At 38.2% G+C, this 18,916-nt stretch overlaps 1 protein-coding gene across 1 annotated transcript; it reads right to left on the bottom strand.

Annotated features, from left to right (window-relative positions):
* Positions 1-765: 765 nt before the first annotated feature.
* On the bottom strand, positions 766-7,557 carry C1H11orf58 (chromosome 1 C11orf58 homolog). Its single transcript, XM_034416979.3, has 5 exons — positions 7,229-7,557; positions 5,373-5,456; positions 3,353-3,413; positions 2,201-2,310; positions 766-1,377 (listed from the first exon to the last, which is right to left on the bottom strand). Exons 1-5 carry the CDS (start codon positions 7,292-7,294, stop codon positions 1,162-1,164), a joined length of 537 nt encoding a protein of 178 aa, XP_034272870.1. The 5' UTR covers positions 7,295-7,557; the 3' UTR covers positions 766-1,161.
* Between the last annotated feature and the right edge of the window lie 11,359 nt (positions 7,558-18,916).

Raw genomic sequence — 18,916 nt, 5'->3', positions numbered from 1 at the left:
ACAATAAATTAGGGGTTCCTTTTGCGTCAAGTACAAATTTGTGACTTCTCCATAACATACTTTTCCACTAATTGAAGCCTTCATGTATCTAGTTTTATTTGAAGCATGACAATGAATTTATCATTGACTGATGCTGAGAACTAGTAAACTATATAAAATATTGTTTGAGACAGCTAGAACTATTACGCAAAAATATATTTACTATGTAAATCATAGTAAAAGGAGTACAAATGCTATAGCCTAGCTTCTTCAACCAAATGTCTTCTAGATATATAACAGCCCCACAATATTTGAAGAGCATCAGTTTGGAGGAAATTGTTGTAATCAAACTAATCCACACACACACACAGAGGCACATACTTTAATACATATGCTTTGTTATGGTTTATTTGGATAAACCATATTAAACTCAATGGATTTCAATGAATGTGCTAATTAATGAATTCTGAGAAAACTGGGGTAACTTACAATAGTTAAGATTTTCTTTTCGAGAGTGAAAAGAAAACTTATTTTGTTAATTTTTTCTTTATTAAGATCATACCTATTTAGGGTTTCTCTATAGGCATAACACAATTTATCTATAATGCCTCTTGAAGAGATTCCTCTCTTCATTAAAAAACTGCTCTGCCATTATTCTCTAGACATAATTTTGAAATCAGTTCATTCATACACATGCATCCAACAGATGTACAGCGTTGCAAAATGCAATGCAGCACATATCCTACAATAAGGTTTCTTTTGGATGATAATCAGGACAAAAGAAGCTCCCGTTCTTACTTTTTAATAATTATACCATCCAAAACCCCAGCAAAAACTGCTTTAAAAAATAAAGCACCCGTAAAGACATTAAATACCATTTCAATAAGTCATTTAACAAACTTAAGAAAAATTCAACAGCCTTCATGGAATATGAAGAGAGAAGAAGAATCTAAAGGCAGGTTGAGAACTAAGTACATCCCCCGCTCAATTTTATTTTCATATCTTACAAAACAAAATGGGCAGTCATGCTGAGAAAAATAGCTTCTTGGTGTGGTGCTGCAAATGCAAACACTCCTCTTTCTCTAAAAGGCCTTATTAAAACCACCAAGGGAAGATCTGTGCCATAAGCAGTCCAAGACTTTGCACTGTAACCAGAAGGCTTACTCTGCCTACACTCTGCAGCTAAGTGCCGCTGGATTTAACAAACATCATCTTATAGCTGCTTTTTGCATCTTTCTTGGCTTGCGGGTCCTCGGAGTTGCTGTGTTTTTCAGCAGATGGTGGGTCTTCAGCAACTTCGTCTTGCTCAGAGTCAGAATCACTTTCGGAGTCTTCTGAACTTTCTGACCCTGAGGAATCTTGCGTCTCCTCTGGTTCTTCTCCTTTATCCTCCTCCAACTATAGAAAAGATTCAGATGCAGAGAAAAATTTCTATGAGCTTGTTTTGCTTTTCAGATCCTTTTCTTTTGTGGTTTGTTTCCAATATCAATACATACAGAAATAGCAGCCTGGTTGATATATTGTGGATGGTAATAGAAACTTAATCACAGGCATTTAACTTTAATCACCTCCTAGCAGGGTGGATAAAAATCAATGATTTTTTTTTAAAAATAAAAAAAATCGGATTTTTTTTTATTTAAATCGGATTTTTTTGATTTTTATTGAATTTATTTTAATAAAAAAACTTTTGGAGTAAAAATCTATCGTAAGATAGTTTTCTATTTAAGATACATAAATAATTTAGTTTATTCAGCATGAAATGGAGCTTAGTTATGTAGCATGAGGCGGTATATTCTGCAACACTGGGACTATCGGTGAGTCAACAGCGGGTCAAAGGAGTAGCAGAGATGACAGTTGCTCTTTAAAAATTATGATTTAAATTGAGTTGATTTAAATCAAGTCTTTTTACTAGTGATTTAAATCATGATTTAAATCAACTCGATTTAAATCAAATCCACCCTGCCTCCTAGTGCAGTACTCTTTTAGGCTACAGCAAAAGAAGCCTAATTTCACCATCTACCGGGGGGCGGGGGGGGGGGATCCATGTTTGCTATGAGGGATGATATCTGCTATCTATGTAAGTGATGAAGAATGAGCAGATTTGTGAAAGTTTGTCCTATTTAACCACTAGCCAATACAAAGTGAATTACATACTACATGTACTGTACAGAGTGAAATGTGGCCAAGAAGGACTCTTGAGCCACTGTCAAAGGAAGATTACCTCACTGAAACCAAGCCCACAATGCCGCCGGTTCCTTCCTGACATGGTGCTATCCATACTCTGCTGAAACTGAGTCTCCAGCTCATCGTTAATTTTCTTATCTTCTTCCCCTATAGGGTTACATATATGAATTACCATACAGTCAAATAACAAATCCTAAATTTCACCAAAAAAGCAGCAGCATTAGATTTTATCCAACCCACAACAAGAGTTTATTCCTAATGGCATAGGGTCACTTCTCTCCCATTGTTTCCGTCCACTCAGTGCAGAATGGGCACACAACATTTCTATTAAATGTTGCCATTTTGTAGGATTTAGGAAGATAATTTCTCTGGATGCTGGAACTGCATCTGCCCAGATATATGGATGATTTCCACTCACGTGGGATTTTTAAAAACCCTTCAATCTGAGCTTTAGTCCCAGGCCCAGCATGAAATGTATGTGCGTGGGGGACCTGATGTGTTGTGGTTTAATGTGTGGTAAAATGTAGTCTGGATTCCCAGGAAGGAGGGACTGCATTCCAGAGTGCAAAGAGCAATTAAGCATAGAAAGTTTGGTTGCTAGGAGGAAGAGGGTTAAGAACCCTTGCTATTCCCATGGTATATCTATAGTGATGCAGATAGCTGCTTTAGTTTGGCAAAATTTCTGTCTACAGGTGAGGAACAATACAGGAACTGCTCAGAAGTAACTCCGTGTGTCTTTCTTGGTTCTTGGGGCCAACAATGGCTGTTTTTAGTGCAGGCTCTTTCGTCTAGGTTTTTAATTGTTTTAACTTAGGGGACAGATAATAATATATTGAATGAAATAGTAATAAATAATATTGTTTGAGGACAAAACTAGAACCCCACCCATAAACAGAACTTTCTGATACCTTTTGCACAAACAGTATCATGATATTTTAGGGTGCAATAAGCCACAGACTATTTTGGTTTTATAGCACTACTTACACATGGGGGAAATATAGCACTTCAGAAGAACGGTGGAGAGCCAGTAGCAGTTAGCGGCCAAAAAAATGGCTTTGAGCATGAGAAATATCAAATCTATATGGCATATGGGTAAATCAATCAGAAAAGTAAAGTTCCCTAGAAAACATTTTTGTTTAATTCAAGTGTACAGACGCTTATTCCCCTTCAAAACTTTGGTTAAACTAACCTGTTCTAAAATGAGAAGTTGATCGATGGTCTCCAATAACAAGGCGTCCAGTGTGTTCTTTCTGGAAGAAAGCATACATTATTATTCCAACACAATGATTCTATTTTTCTATTAAAGACTGATTTATTATGGCACCGGCTTTCAAGGTTGCAGACCATTTCCCCCAAAACATTATTTTTCAATATTACCATGTTATGTTTCAAATAAGTATCACACAACTCTAAGGGAGACTTACATATGGCATTAACCAACCAAATCATACTCAAATTACACAACTCAGCTTTAGATTTTTGTGATCATTGATGTCCACCTTGAAATGTGGTGCTGTTATCAGTTTGGCTGGCTTCAAAAAGAGTTGGACCATTTGATGAAAATCATGGGGATCAACAGCTATTAACTTTCATGGCAGTTAATGGTCTCTGAAGGTTGTTTGATGAGAGACTAGTGTATTTTCTTGTGTGCTTGGATGACCAACACAAGAAGAGACTGTTAGACTAGTGAACCAATCCAGCAAGGCAACTACTTATGTTCTTATTTTACACCACAATTTCCAGGGTTTGTATTTGGGGAATGACATAACACATTGCATAAGCAATTAAAATGATTCTGTCAAAGGAACAACAACAAAGATCATTTAACATAGCTATCCAGATGCTACCTGCAGCAACGATAATGAACTGAAAGACAAGCCAAATATTCTTAAGAGTTTTTTTTTAAGAAAATCCATTTCATTGTACTTCCACAAATTCCTTTTGAAAATTATTTACATCCACTTTCATTTCAAATTTCAAATGATAGTGCCCCTTACCAAAAATTAAAATAATAATTAATTAAAATAATTAACTCTGAACCCAAAGGTGCTTTTTGAAAAAAGGCAAGTGAACTTTCCTACTTTTTTCTTTGAAAACATTTCATTCTCATCCAAGAATCCTCTTTAGTTCTGAATGGTGGGGACTAGTTTCAGTTATAACTGAAAAAGCTTCTTGGATAAGAAGCAAAATGTTTTCAAAGGAAAAAAAACCCAAGAAAGTCAAGTTGCCTTTTTTGAAAAAGCACCTTTGCAACAACCGTGATCTGGATGATTGCGGATCTCCATAGATAATTAACACTAAAGCAAAGTTGGAATTGTGTTATTTTCTAGCTGATTTGGCTTACATCTCCCACAACATTTGTCCCAGGTCCACCAAGATATGCCTTAAATATTAATTGCTGGGAAACAAGAATAGAAGAACATGTCAATTTCATGCTGAAAAGTGTGAGCTTTCTTCCATAACTGAGCTTTTACTAGTGTTACTACTAGTAATATTCTATAGAATTGTAAGCAAGGTTATTAGTTATTGCATTGAAACTCTGTGAATTGTAACAATGAATGGGTGTAATAAGATTCATTCAGTTCACCATATAATTAGTTAAGATCTTTTTCCATTCAACCATATGCACTGAAAAAAATGAACTGTATATATTAAAAGCCAACTTTCTTGCTACAGAGTAGGACTACTTAATGCTCTTTAAAAAATTAAGTTGTACTAGCTGGATTATGGTTCACAGATGACTACTTGTGTTACTAGAAGTGTGAGTACTTTACAATGACATCAAGATGAATGGAAATTGTATTATTGAGAAGGTGTAGAGGCCCTGACCTGAAAAGTTAATTAACACAAAGTTGATAGAGACAGCAATGAAATTCCATTTAGAAAGATAATTGCAAGATTCCATGGTCATACACAGTTATACAAAACATTTGACAAAACACCAAATAGGTAAATGTTAATTCATAAGCAAAAAAGCATAAAATTCTGGTACAACTGTTCCATCAGGTATTCTGATTCTGACACACAAAGATTTATGAAATAACTTTTCACTTATACTTTTGAAATTTTACTTATTAGATGGCGATATTTTAAGAACAACTTGTATTCTTATAAAAAAAGAGAAAACCAAGCAAATCTGCTTTGAAAGTTGTGCACTAAAAATCCCTTCTATAATCATTATACTACTAGGATGAAAGTTAAAACCGCACCTTTCCAGCACCCATCAGCCTCAGGAACTTTTGTTTCCTTTCTTCATTACCCAAGTCAGCTGCCTCCCAGCTACCAGCTCCGGGCTGAAAAACAAAATATAGTTTTTAGACACATTAAAAGAAAAAAAATTCAAGCAGTTTATACAGATAGTATAAATATTTGTAGTACAACTTTCATTGCAGCTGTAAACATGTAATAAGCTCCATATGGCTGTACCATATTTGCCTATCTGCTTCACATAAATGCCAGTTTAAAAAAAATACTGTCATGGGTTGCAAGGAAAATATTCCAATTCTGGATAATATGCTTTTAGCAGGCAGCATTAGAGCTCAAATCAACAAAGCTACGCAGTACTGCCTGGCAACAACTTCCTACTGACACCTTCCAATGACTAATACATATTATAGTTCCAAACACAAAATATGGAAATAATGTAAGAGATGGATAATTTCCCTTTTACAAAAGTGGAGGAATAGTGTGAGGGTGAGTAATGCTACTTAGCCAGATAATGAAACATCTGTAAGAAAATAACCAAGTTCAAAAAATACCAAGAACCCAATAGTTCAGCCCTGACCTATCAATATTCTCTTCTATTGAAATAAAGATAAATCCATCTTGATGAAATTATTAAATGAAAAGCACTGTTTTCAATTAATTGAAATACGCCATTTATTTTCAACCTTGCCGGGAACAGTTCTCTTCCCCTTTCAACAATGCTGCTATATGACATTACAAAAAGAAGAAACATCTTGTTCCTGTCTGCTGAAAGTCTGTCCCAAAAGTGCATACTATAGCTTTAGAAGGCATTCCGAAAATAAAAATCATAAGAGTGTAGCATTGCCCAAAACCTACAAACATGCACCATATTCAGCCTCTAGTAGAAAAAAACGTTCTTGGTTATAGATCTCCAAGGTCCAGCAGAGGAAGTCTATTCCAGATCCACATTTATAGTAAAATCTACTTGTAGCCATCACATTAACTAATAACTGGGATGGTACCTCTAGGCTCCTCAAAGTCTGGAAAAGCATACAGCAATAATCTACTTTATGTTGCATCTCAGATTTTTCTGTTGAAAATCTGTAATCAACTCCTCCACAATATGCATATACTAACCTATTCTGGCAAGTGGATATGCATTTCCACCATGCCCCCCCCTTTTTTTTCTAGTTTGGCTACACTGCATCAACGTATTGTTTTGACTACTACTTAACCACAAATATTTTTTTATCCTGCTTTTCAGAAGATTTAGTGCCAAATGCCTGTCTCCCAACTCTTATTCACACTGGGGGAGAAGAAGGCTGTCTGCATCATGCCAAGGCCTTGCTCCTTGAAAGGCTGATTCTCAAGAGAGCTTTTTCAATGCCCAGATTAACCATGATAGATAATAAACTCTCTTAAGAAGCCCAAGGAGGTCTCTTGCCTCTCAAATCAACAGGAAAAAAACTCTTCATTCTTCATTTCCCTGGCAGAAACGAGGCTCCACCTCCCCCTCGTTTCTGCCACATGTGCTTCTTGAACCCACTCTTATCCATATGCATCGATTTGACAACTGCCCACACACCATGGGAGTTGTAGTCCCTCCCTTTTGCCCCCAGTATGGGAGTTGTAGTCCTTCACTCCTGCAGGAGGATGGGGTGAAGGGTTGAACCAGCCTATGTACATGGCAGGGGGTAAAAATCCTCCTACATAACCGGGAAGAGTGACCCAAGGAATCCCTGCCATCACCTCTTCCTTCTACACGGCAGGGATGATGGGAAGAGGAACCCCCCTTTTCTTCCACCGCCAGCCCAAGAATCCCTCCTGCCCTTCCAACTCCCCGCCCCGCAGCGCCCAACTTCTCCCTGCCCTTATTCACATCAGGGGAGGCCGGCCGCTTCACGCCGTGGCCGTGCTCGGGTTTGGACTCCTTGGTGGCGCTCATCTTCCCGACGGCCGACCACCGTCCTGTGAACGGCCGCTTCCCGGCCCTTCCGCTCCTGCTGCTCCTGCCGCCAACCCTGCCTCTTCCTTCTCGCCTTCTTGCAAGCTTTTGCACAGCGCAAGCGCGAGAGAGGGGAAAAAAAAAAAGAACACCCCATAATTCGGCGGCGCAGGTCAACCGAGGGCTCTCGGGAGTTGTAGTTCTCTCGCTAAGGCGCGGGGAAACGTTCGCGGTGGGCCGTCTCGGAAAGGCAGAAACTCCAATTCCCGGAAGCCTCTGTGGCAACGGAGCTGGGGAGGTCTTTCTTCGCCGTTCGTCGCGCTCCCCCGGTCACTTGTGGTTGGTTATAAAAGAATTAGGCGGGGAGGAAATTTGATCAGCGATTGGTCCCTGAATAAACATTTCGGGCTGCCCCCCCTCCCGCCTTTATTCAGGGGTTGAATTTATTTTTGCCTCTCGGTCCTCAATTCAAAGTGTGACAAAAATGTGTAGCTAGTAGCATTTTGCTTGGAAAAGAATAACCGAATAACGGAGTTGGAAGGGACCTTTGGAGGTCTTCTAGTCCAACCCCCTGCTCATGCGGGAAACCCTGTACCATTTAAAACTTTAAATACTCCAACTTCCAGTGTTGGAGCATTTAAAACTTCTGGAAGCAAGTCTTTCCATTGATCAATTGTTCTAACTGTCAGGAAATTTATCCTTAGTTCTAGGTTGCTTCTCTCCTTGATTAATTTCCATCCATTGCTTCTTGTCCTGCCTTCAGGTGATTTGGAGATAGATTGTGCTATAAAATAATATGCCTTTCTCTTCTAGTCCTCTCTGAGACTTAAGAAGGAAAGCGTTTCCTCACGATACTGCAGGCGGCTGGTACAGAACAATCAAGATTATGTATTTTTCCCTATAGTTCACATGCAATAATTAGGAAACTCGTTGCTGTGGAAGATACATCCCAGCAATGAAATTGATTTTATATATTGTAGTGGAAGCAACTTTAAATTCAAATCAAGGATTACAGAATAATGTAAGAGTAAAGCTAAAGTTTCAAACTGCAAAAATCCAAACGGCAACTTCAGTTGGGCATTTATGCATCTAGAGGTCGACTGAATTTTTGCTCCCCAGGTATTGATGTCCAGCTCTATGCAGGAGTTAATGCAGCGTGCAATCTCCTGAATATCCCAAAGGTGCTTTTTCAAGAGGCAACTGGATTTTCTGGTTTGTCTTTGAAGACGTTTCGCTTCTCATCCAAGAAGCTTCTTCAGCTTCTTGTATTCTTCAGCTTCTTGGATGAGAAGCAAAACGTCTTCAAAGAAAAACCAGAAAATCCAGTTCCCTCTTGAAAAAGCACCTTTGGGATAACCATGACCTGGATGACCGAGAATCTCCATAGACAATCTCCTGAGTAGATTGTGGATATAGTGTAATTTAACAGTTTTTCAGCATTTGTTAAAAGATCCAACAAAGGTTTGGAAGTTAGTATTGGCAAAGTATTGTACTGACCTGTAAAACGGTTTTATTGCCTGATTTGCTCCCCCTTTTTTTCTACACTGCACCTCCAGTTTGCCGCAGTGTTTGACTATGACAAAGCCATGAATATGAAATTAAAGACAACTCGAAGCTGACTTTTCCAAACTTGTGTTGTCCGGTTGTATGATTGATTGTTGAACTGTATGATTTAGCAGAAAGTTATTTGCAGTTTACAGAAATAGGTATTTTCATAAAATAAGATCCTCTGGGTGACTTCTAATATATAAACCTAAAAACTAATCTAGAAAAAATATATAAACTGGGAAAACCAGGAAAGCAGTGTAAAATGCAAGAGCAAAACTCTCAGTCCCTGTTAATAAAAATAAATATTTAAAACAGAAGTCCAACATTCACAAGTAAATCAGTATGTCTACTTTTACAGTGTTATGGAGAGTTTTGAAAACAAGGCTGCCTTATTCTTCGGAAAAGGCTGAATAAAGTGGAACATAATCTCAGGATACACTGTTGTGAACTTGGAACTCTCCAGCCTTAAAAATTTTGGCTGGTGAGTGGGAACATTTATTGATTGATTTATAGTTTATATTTTTATATTGCCATAATTTCCAGCAGTTCCAGGAGAAAATCATACACAGGAATAGAAAGTAAATGAAAACGAAGATGGGACTCTTTCCCACATATAGTGGATTTGTCAAAAAGCAATGGAATTTTAGGCATAAATTCAAACAACGATGCAAAATTAATATAGATTAATATTATAATGGAGGCAGAATTATTTTTATTGGACTTTTCTGATGCTGGGAAACTAATGTATATAGTGACACAAGATTACTGTATGTACAAAGAGAATTGGATCATAAAACTGACAAAACTTGTGGAAATGGCAAAGCTGACCAGTTTGGTCAGGGAAAAACCAATTAGGTTTTTTAAAAGTTTGGAAGCCTTATATGGACTTTTTGCTGAAAGAAGAAAATACAGAACTGAAGATTTATGGTGTAGGGGCTTAGTAAAGGTTAAAGAAGGAAGGGAAAGGGTAAAGTGCCAATTACTTCATAGAAAGAAGAACAGAAGTAAAAATATTCTGTTTTAATTCTTTTTTTTCACTTCAATTTCTTTTTCTTTTCTTTTTTTATACTTGTATTGTAAATTCTAATATATATGTATGTATATAACATCAGCAGAGCAAGAAAAAAGTTTCTAAAAATTAGACATAAAAGTGAAAGATGGAAATAACTGTACCTATGGCAAATTCTTTCTCCAAGTACTACAAGTTTCTTAAGGAATTTCTAGAAGACAATCAGCTATTCTGAGAAGAAGGCCATTTCAAGGAGTGGGTCCTTAGGCCTAGAGGATCACCAACAGCTTTCAATGGGATGTACTTACTGGGCAGAAATTCCTATAGGTACCTAGGAACCAAGGCATACATGGCTTTTAGATTAAAATAAGCACTTGGAACTGAAGTTAGAAACCTATTGGTAAACAGTGCTGCGGCCATAAATCAATTGTTACATGGCTTTATTTATTTATCAAATTTCTACTCCACCCATGTCACCTAAGTGACTTTGAATGATTTGAAAAGAGATATAGTTAAAAACAACACTAAAACAGTTAAAAAGTGTTAAACAATTACAAACAAACAAAAAGAGATGGAGGGAGTGCTCCCAAGCCACCAATCATCCCCAAGGTTTCATGTCACTCTTATATCCCCCATGCCAGTTGGTAGAGCCAGGTCTCACCTCTCTTCTGGAAGGCTAGAAGAATGGGGGCTTCCCTCAACTCTGGGATCATCTCTTCGGGCATCTCTGGGTGCAATCTCTGGGGGCAGCAGCAGAAATGTTTCTCTTTCTAGAACCTGCTAACTGAAATTCTTAAACCAGTGGAGTCTGCTGTCAGAGGGAGACTCCAATATATGGTAGTATGGAAAGGGTATCCATTCTCAAAGGCCTCCTGGGTACCTAGTGAAGACATGAACGCCCCCAGACTAACCGTAGCATTCCATCGACGAAATCCAGAGAAACCATGGGGGAGGATAGCCCGGGCTTGAGCTCACTCTACTGTTTGTGTTCCAGGTCCTGACTTCCTGGTAGGGGGGCCGCATGTCAGCCCCAACACGCAGCTGCGTGTCAGGTGCCATTCCGGTGGGTGCGGAGATTCTGGCAGAGAGGCAGCTCCCATAGCACCCTGGCTCCTCAGTTTACCTCCTGGCCACCAAGCAATATGAAGATCCCTCCTTGCCTGCCTCTTTGTCATCTCCTGGCCTGGCAGCAATCTTTCTGAATGGACTGGACAGCGAGTGCAGCTGGGAGCTGCTTATTGAGCAGCTGTTGGGGGAGGCTGAGAGGCTGAGATACTGAGGGTCACGGAGAGATTTGGGAATGGCTGTAATGATGGCTAATCTGGAGGAGTAGCCAGCAAGCTGGGAGCATGCAGGAGTAATGCCGAATTGCAGTATCTAAGGGAACAATGATTAATGAGTGGGGAGGAGCCGGGTTAAGAGTCACCTGGGTAATAAAGCTTTATAAGGTGGTGGGGATCACATAACATTATCTCCAACAAAGTCTTCCTGTATTGATTTATGGATGTTAGTTCGTGCCAGTAAAGGATTCAAATCATCATTTGTGTGTGTGGAGTTTTCTTTATACATTGGATCCTGACATTTGCAATACACCCTCTGTGCTTAATCAAGGACTGATGAATGAAATTGGGACAAGACACTTCCTCAGATATCCTTGTCCCATGCCATTAAAGACTTTAAAAGCGATAACGAACAGCATGAATTAGACTTGGAAGCAAACTGGCACCCAATGCAGTTCATGTTCATGTTATATGCATAATCCTAGAGGTGCCCCAACCTGCTCACACCACCACGTTCTGCACCTTCCAAATACTCTTCAAGGGTAGCCCCATGCAGAGTGCATTGCAGTAATATGGCCTGCTGAATTTTAGACCAAGTGCAACTTCTGAGTAATTTTCACAGCAGTGGTGATCCAAGAATGTATTCTAACTAGTGCAACCAATATGAGCCTCCCAAACACTGACATTTAGGTCTGTAGAACAGCGCAATGTCGAGTTGGATGTAAAAAGTGAATTTTGGTCACTATTTTGTAAACCTTCCAAATTAAAGCCTTCCTTTTCTAAGAAAATGCACAGTCTACTTGCCAAGAGATCTTGCAAGGAACTCATATGCTGCATTTTCTCAGCCTTTCCTATCTTTTGCAGCTGTGAAGACACAATGGCACTCTGGACAGATGGAGCAGGACAGTGATGTGCCAGGAAATATCATAGAGACCCCTCGTGTTCAAGAAATGTTGAGCCAGCCGCACATGTACATCTTGAGTAACTGACAACAATTGGCAACAGCAACCTTGCTGTCTGATATTGCATTTTCATGACATGAGTGGCTATTGGTGTTACGGAAATGTAAAACCTTTGTTGCCATCACCACACTGTAACTATAAATAAGAAAAGGAGATATATTTTGCAAAATAGACTTCTTAACTTACACAAAGAACTGTTAAAATGCCATTGATATATCACGGACCATAACAATTTTTTAATTGGTTAATGGCTGGATTATTCTGGTCAGACATTCAATGCAAATATCGCTTAAAAGCGTTGCTCCGTTTCTTCTTTCTTCCATTTTGAACCTTTTAGAAAAGACATACGCAGTTCCTTTTTCCTTTTCAAAATCTGAGAAATTTACTCTCTTTTATTTATTAATTTATTAATTCAATTTATATGTCGCCTTTCTCCGGAGACTCAGGGCAGCTATTCCTATTACCCATCAACCAGACCAAGAGAAGAAGAATTAAAAAACAACTTTAGAGCATTTCTCTATTTTTGGTTTTAAAAAAAAATTAAAAAGCCATTCTACATCATTTATTTTAATCTATTTACTTTTTTTTCCACAGGAATTACAATAAAGGTTTTCTATTTTGCCCATTACAGCACAGTATTTTTTCACATCTGAATAGCTGCATCAATATGAATCCTTTATAAGAATCTCAAAAACAAACTTTGCCAAGTCCCAGAACACAGAAGCTAATTCACAAGCCAGTCTTCAGCTGCTTCATGAATAAGGGAGACTGTGTGCCTGACCCTTTGAAGTTGTAGCTGTTAAACCATACAGAATATTTACCTCAATAAATCATTATAAGAAACTAAGGTACAATTATACCCACCGAGAAATAAGATTCAAAACACTGATTTATGTGGTTCAGTTGCCTGTTCTCTTTTCCATCATGTTTTGAATTTTATGCATGTTTGTCATCTTTGGCTGTTTCTGTGTGTCTTTAAACTAATAGAACCAGCCTACATATTTTTTTACTAAGACCATTCATTAGAGTTGTTTTTTTCACTTTGACATCTAGGCAGGATTTGCACAACGTACAAGTTTGGCATCTAAAATTAATAATACTTTATAGGTGTAAAAACAAAAGTTTTTAAAAACAGGAAATAATTTAATTTCTTTCAAGTTGTAGGAAAATCTACGCACTTTGTTTGAAAAACCTTGCGGATCTTGCTGCTGTGATGCTTTCACAGTCCATTACAAAACCCAAGTAGTTATAATGACAAGAATGGCTTAAATTGGAAAGTTGTCCATTCAAATCACCTTTGAATGGACAACTTACAAAAAAATAAAAAATATAATTTACATATAACTGAAGTGATGCCATCAAAATACTGAGAGAAAAAGAAAAAGAGACAGAGGTATAGCTTAAAAATGAATACACATTTGCAAGTTTTTATCTGCCTTGAAAAACCAAAAGATTTTCACCAGGCATCATAGCAGAAATAAACAAGCATAAGACTTTCCTGGAAAAAGTAGCATCTCTGAAACTGCTTCTAATGGGAGGAATATCTGAGAAAAGTTTTATTAATATCATTGAGCCAAAATGCATTGATACTTCTGGTCAGGGAAAATACAAAGGCTCTAAATTATTTCCAGAAACACACAAAACAAATGAAGTTTTCAAAATAAATTCTACTGTGAAAGCAGAGATTCTCTCTTCCATCTGCTCCTTGAGCTCCTTGTGAAGTAAGTTGTGATGGGTACAGAGAATTAGGGTAAAATCCTTGGTCGTCTAAGAGTTTGGTTGTTACCCAATTAAATAACAAAGTTATGTAGTCAGGTAACATGACAAGCAAACAAAGTTCAGAGAGCACCTAGGACTCCACAATTCAACCATGAGCTATAGATGCTCTCTTCTACTGGAACTACAAAGGTCACCTCTCAATTTTTCCTGTTCCTGGAGTTGTGATCTCCAAGCTACCTGAGAATCTGTGAGTGAGGAAAATTAGCCCACTTCTACTCACCTTCTTTAGTCAGGCTTATAAATAAAATTGTTTATAAAAAAATCATGTTTTATTTTTTTTAGGCAATGCGAGGAAGGGTCCTGTAAAGATGCTAACCTTACCATTCAACTATCAGCAAAATGTCAAGATTTATTAAGAAAAAGAAGTGACGAGAGAAAATTAGGTGCACAAAGCTAAGTATAATCTTATACCAGGACGCTGATTTTACAGAGGTTGATACTTAATAGCTACTGTCTTTTCAATAAACACAGTTTCCTGATTTCACAGCTTTCTATGCCCTGAGTTTTGGGTTTAGAATCTAGAGGCAGAATGGAAAGGAACATTAGGGCCATTGGAACAACAGTAAAGAACTTTTGGCTAGTTAAGTAAAATGTCTCAGAGTAACAGTTTAGCCTGTTTTGGCCAATAGACAGTGATGCATTTAGGCAAAAAAATATTTTAATCTTAGATTTCACCCAGACAAGTAACTAGAGGAGAGGTATGGCTAGCTGACAAGCTCTCTCAGCCAAGGTAGAAGAGAGTATTGTTAAATCAGATTGAATAGCGAAGGTTGGCTTTGTCATAGCTGTAAGACAATCTCCCTTTTGAACCAGCAGCATAATGAACTAGTTGAAGCTTCCAGGATGTCTTCAAACGCAGTGCTGAAATTTGTCCAGAAGCCATCGTAGCTGGAATAATTGAAGCTGAGTGGAAAAGCCATGGAAAACTAAATCGGTCAAGCCAAGCCCGCTGCCACACAATGTAAAACTTCCAGTAAACTAAGTCCATTAACAAAAAATGAATGTGCTCTTGAGGCTAATGACGAAGTAACCCTAGTAGCAATCCTACTCACCGCTTCTCAGATTCAGATTCAGAGTCATCATGGTCTTGTAGAGTTCCACAACCATGATGTTGCTTAAAAAGAGTGTATCTATTTTATGCCACACTTAATGTTAGAATTAAATGAGTTGCGTGTCTTCTGCACATGGTAAATTCCCGACAATATCAGAAGCAGAATAAATAGCAAAGCATAACCATTATATGGCTTTATGTACAATATAGATAGTAAAGAAAGACTAGTGGAAGAAATAGCTGATTCTTCATGAAACTAGCAAAAAGATTTGTTTCTGTGAATGGGTGTTAATGTTTTAATGGGGTTTTAAATATGTATGGAGACAGGTGGAATAGACATTAAGCAGTCCATTCATTAAAAGGTCAATGTGTGCCATAAAAATTAGCCACTTCATCTATCACAACTGGAGTTTCTTTACATAAGGAAAGAACTAGCTGATTTGTAATTCTATTGTGTAAGCAATTAACAAGCTGAGAATTCAAGGGCACTCACATCGATTCACTTGTACTGAAACTGTTATAGCTGAAACCCAGTCGGATTAAGCTATCATTAATACAGGTTTAGAAATAGAATATCCTAAGTGTTTTCCAAATGCCCACATTTTAAAATATGTTTTATTTTATAACAGGAATACCTTCAGGATCCTCCCACCCCACCCCCCCACCTCCACATGCACACACATCTTTAAACATGTTGATTACTTAATTAGTTGCATTGTTTAAGCATCTGGCAAGACTTCAAAAGACCTGGTATCCTTTGTGAGATACACCAAAGAAACAAAGAGTAGCCGTGTGCAGACAGGGACCCTGTTTCTTGCAATGTGCCATCTTATCTGTGAGCCTTGAATTAGTAAGCACTGAGAAATGCATTGAGCCGAAATGCTCAATCTTTGGATTGTGTGTGATGTGAAGAAACCATCAAACTTTTAGTTGAAGAAGTTTTTCAAACTAATAACAGATCCTGATTCTACTGGCTGACTGTGAATTGTTTTTGTCTTGTAGATCAATCACACACATACATATAATATAGAGAACCACTTCAAAACTTAGGGTTATGTGGACACCCCCAAGATATTTCAAGGCTCCGGAAGTCACCCAGTTTACCTCTAGAGGGGAATTCAGGAAAGGTTAATGTTTGCTGGGAGGTTTCTTCCTGTAACTTTTTTTTTAAAAAAATCTTCTCAAGGAATTTTTTTTTTTAAAACCCTCTCTTCCAGGCAGGCACCTGATTAATAATAACTCACTTTAAAAGTAGTGCCATTAAAAAATGCCATTTCTGCTTGTGTGGAGCTCTGAAATGAGACATGGCAATCATTGTTTTGTGGAGGCCTTGATTGATTGATTGATTGATTGATTGATTGATTGATTTCATGTACTGCCAGAATTGTGCTCCCTTTGAATTGAAACAGAGCCAATTAGAGCCCATCTAGGAAAAATCCTCCTAGACTAGATTCTGGCTTTGCTCCAAGTCAGAATGCAATCCTAAACTATTTATCTAAGCAACAGACTTCCCTAAAAGGACACATCAAACTTTTTCTCCCTTCCATCATCAGCTTTTCCCACTTGGGGAAGTTGTGTTACTCTGCATTAGGCTACACTTGGTTACAATTCCCAAGTAAGGCTGCCCTTTGGCCAGAAGAAATTGTGGGTCCTTTGTCAGCCTCAGGTAGCAGAGTTGAGGAAGGTTTCCTAAATAGTTGTGATTGTCTGAGAGGGCAAAATTCATCCAAGCACAATGAAAATAATCCCTGTAATTTATTTACTGTGTTGTAATGTCAAAGGAAATACCTTTGGGTTTTCAGAAATAATATATTTAGTATTTGATGCTGACCGAACTGGAGTCTGTCCTTGCGACCCTCAAATTATGCATATTTGATTTATAGAACTAAGTTGCAAAACCTAGGTATTTTTAATCTCTGAATTGGGAAGAGAGACAATGTAGCCTCAGCAAGGTGCATAATTGATACAAGAATGATAGATATCTCAACCAAAGCCAAATATAACTACCAGGTCTCTTCATCCAACCTGCATGGCCTCAAGTAAAACACCTTCTCTGAACTGCCATCCTCCCACCTTTATCTCACTGCAGGAGAAGACAAGATATTATCAAACTCTGATTTCTCCACCAGATAAAAGTGGTTTCTTCCAGTGAAACCTGTGTGCACTGTGAGATGTACAACATTCATTGGAATACAGTATGGGAAGCAGGAATGGCCTCTGAGTGGAGAAGGGTGGACTGAAACTGCAGATATAAGCGTCAGGTGACCAACAGTGTGCAAGAAATAAAGAGCAGTTCTACAACTTGGCCAGTAGGGACCTATCACTACTTCCTCAGTGCAGGAATAGATGATGAGGATGTTTTCTTCCCATTCCTAGCTCATTCCCAAAGTCACTGGGGAAGCTGGCAGGAAGTCAGAAGTCGCAGTCACATGAGAGCCTTATTTAACAACTAGCGGGGTTGTCTCTTAATGGTGTCATCCAGGACTCTCAGAACAATGTAGTTATGTGATGTCACAGTTTATGACCATGTTGCTTAACAATAGTAATTCCTTTCTCAATTGCTGTTGTAACCCAAGAACTATCTGTAGTTCATTACTTTCAAATAGCAGCCCCAATTCTCACCACTCCCTGAGTGTTGGAACAATACCATTCCAATTGGTTTCAGTGCCTGGCCTACCATTTCTTCTCCAGCAGCTGGTGCCAACTATTTAACAGAGAAGCCCTGTTGTCCATTCACTTCAATCTTAGACTGCATTTCTGAAGTTGGCTTAAGAAAAAGCTGGGAGAAGTGTGGGGGATAAGCAACTTAGGCCTCAGTGTATAATACCCCAAATCTGATCCTTTGTCCAGATTTGGGGTATTTGGGGTAACTCCCTGATCAAGTGAATTTAGCATAGGAAACTCCTGAACTGAGGTATTTCTGATTTGTTGCTCATTACAGAGAGTATGGGATGCGGTAGCTCAGTGGCTAAGACACTGAGCTTGTCGATTGAAAGATTGGCAGTTCAGCGGTTTGGATCCCTAGTGCCGTGTAACAGGGTGAGCTCCCGTTACTTGTCCCAGCTTCTGCCATCCTAGCAGTTCGAAAGCACGTAAAAAATGCAAGTAGAAAAATAGGGACCACCTTTGGTGGGAAGGTAACAGCATTCCATGACCATGGAGACATCTTCAGACAGCACTGGCTCTTCGGCTTTGAAACAGAGATGAGCAACACCCCCTAGTGTCAGGAACAACTAGCACATATATGCAAGGGAAATCTTTACCTTTACCTTTACCTTACAGAGTAAGGTACAGAGAGTATTTTTTCAGTTGTATCATAATGGAAATATTATGCATCTTTTTCCTCATCCCTCATCTATTATATTTTAAATCAATTTTGATTATGTCTCCAAAGCATGGATTTTCACATATTGAAAAGGTTGTCTGAGTCTGTATATTAGAAATGCAAGTCAAAAGTGCAAAACCCACTGTATTAGCATATTTCTTTTCTACACATATTGCAGTTACATAAAATACGGTGTTCATTCGTTCATCTTTTAAGACGTTTAAAGTTTTTAAAACCTGCTGGTCCTTGTGTGTGTCCCCCACCCATACTGCCATATCTTGCCCCTCCCATTGAAATAAAAAACAGCATATTTTCTGTTCTCCATAGCTTATTCCATAAAAATATTATACATACATAATTATTTTAATGGGAAATTTAGAGACTGCAAAGTTTGGCTTCCCCAAAAGAATTTTCACACAGTAATGTAAACATTTGAAAACACTGTATTTTTAAGATTTCCACATAAAACCTAAAATGAAATGATGCCATTTATTTAACTGCTGCAATTTGGTAATATTCCAGGGATACATTTACAACTGTTTACTTTGTCCAGTAATGGTGCTTGAAAATCTAGTTAACTTTTCAAAATGAAGTGTAGCAAACAGAGACATACATTGCTTTGCTAAGGATAGGACAACACTTTCATGGGCTGTTCCATAAATCATGCA

The sequence above is a fragment of the Pantherophis guttatus genome, chromosome 1, assembly GCF_059756535.1.
Source record: "Pantherophis guttatus breed Tessera chromosome 1, ASM5975653v1, whole genome shotgun sequence".
NCBI classification, from domain to species: domain Eukaryota; kingdom Metazoa; phylum Chordata; class Lepidosauria; order Squamata; family Colubridae; genus Pantherophis; species Pantherophis guttatus.
Note: the sequence above shows the minus strand (reverse complement) of the source record. Positions and strands in the feature narration are given on the sequence as shown.

Coding starts and splice junctions, on each gene's coding strand:
- C1H11orf58 (XM_034416979.3), bottom strand. CDS start 7,294: ATGAGCGCCACCAAGGAGTCCAAACCCGAGCACGGCCACGGCGTGAAG. Junction 5,457..7,228: donor AGCGGCCGGCCTCCCCTGAT/GTGAATAAGGGC, acceptor TTTGTTTTTCAG/CCCGGAGCTGGTAGCTGGGA. Junction 1,378..2,200: donor GTGGGCTTGGTTTCAGTGAG/GTAATCTTCCTT, acceptor TCTTTTCTATAG/TTGGAGGAGGATAAAGGAGA.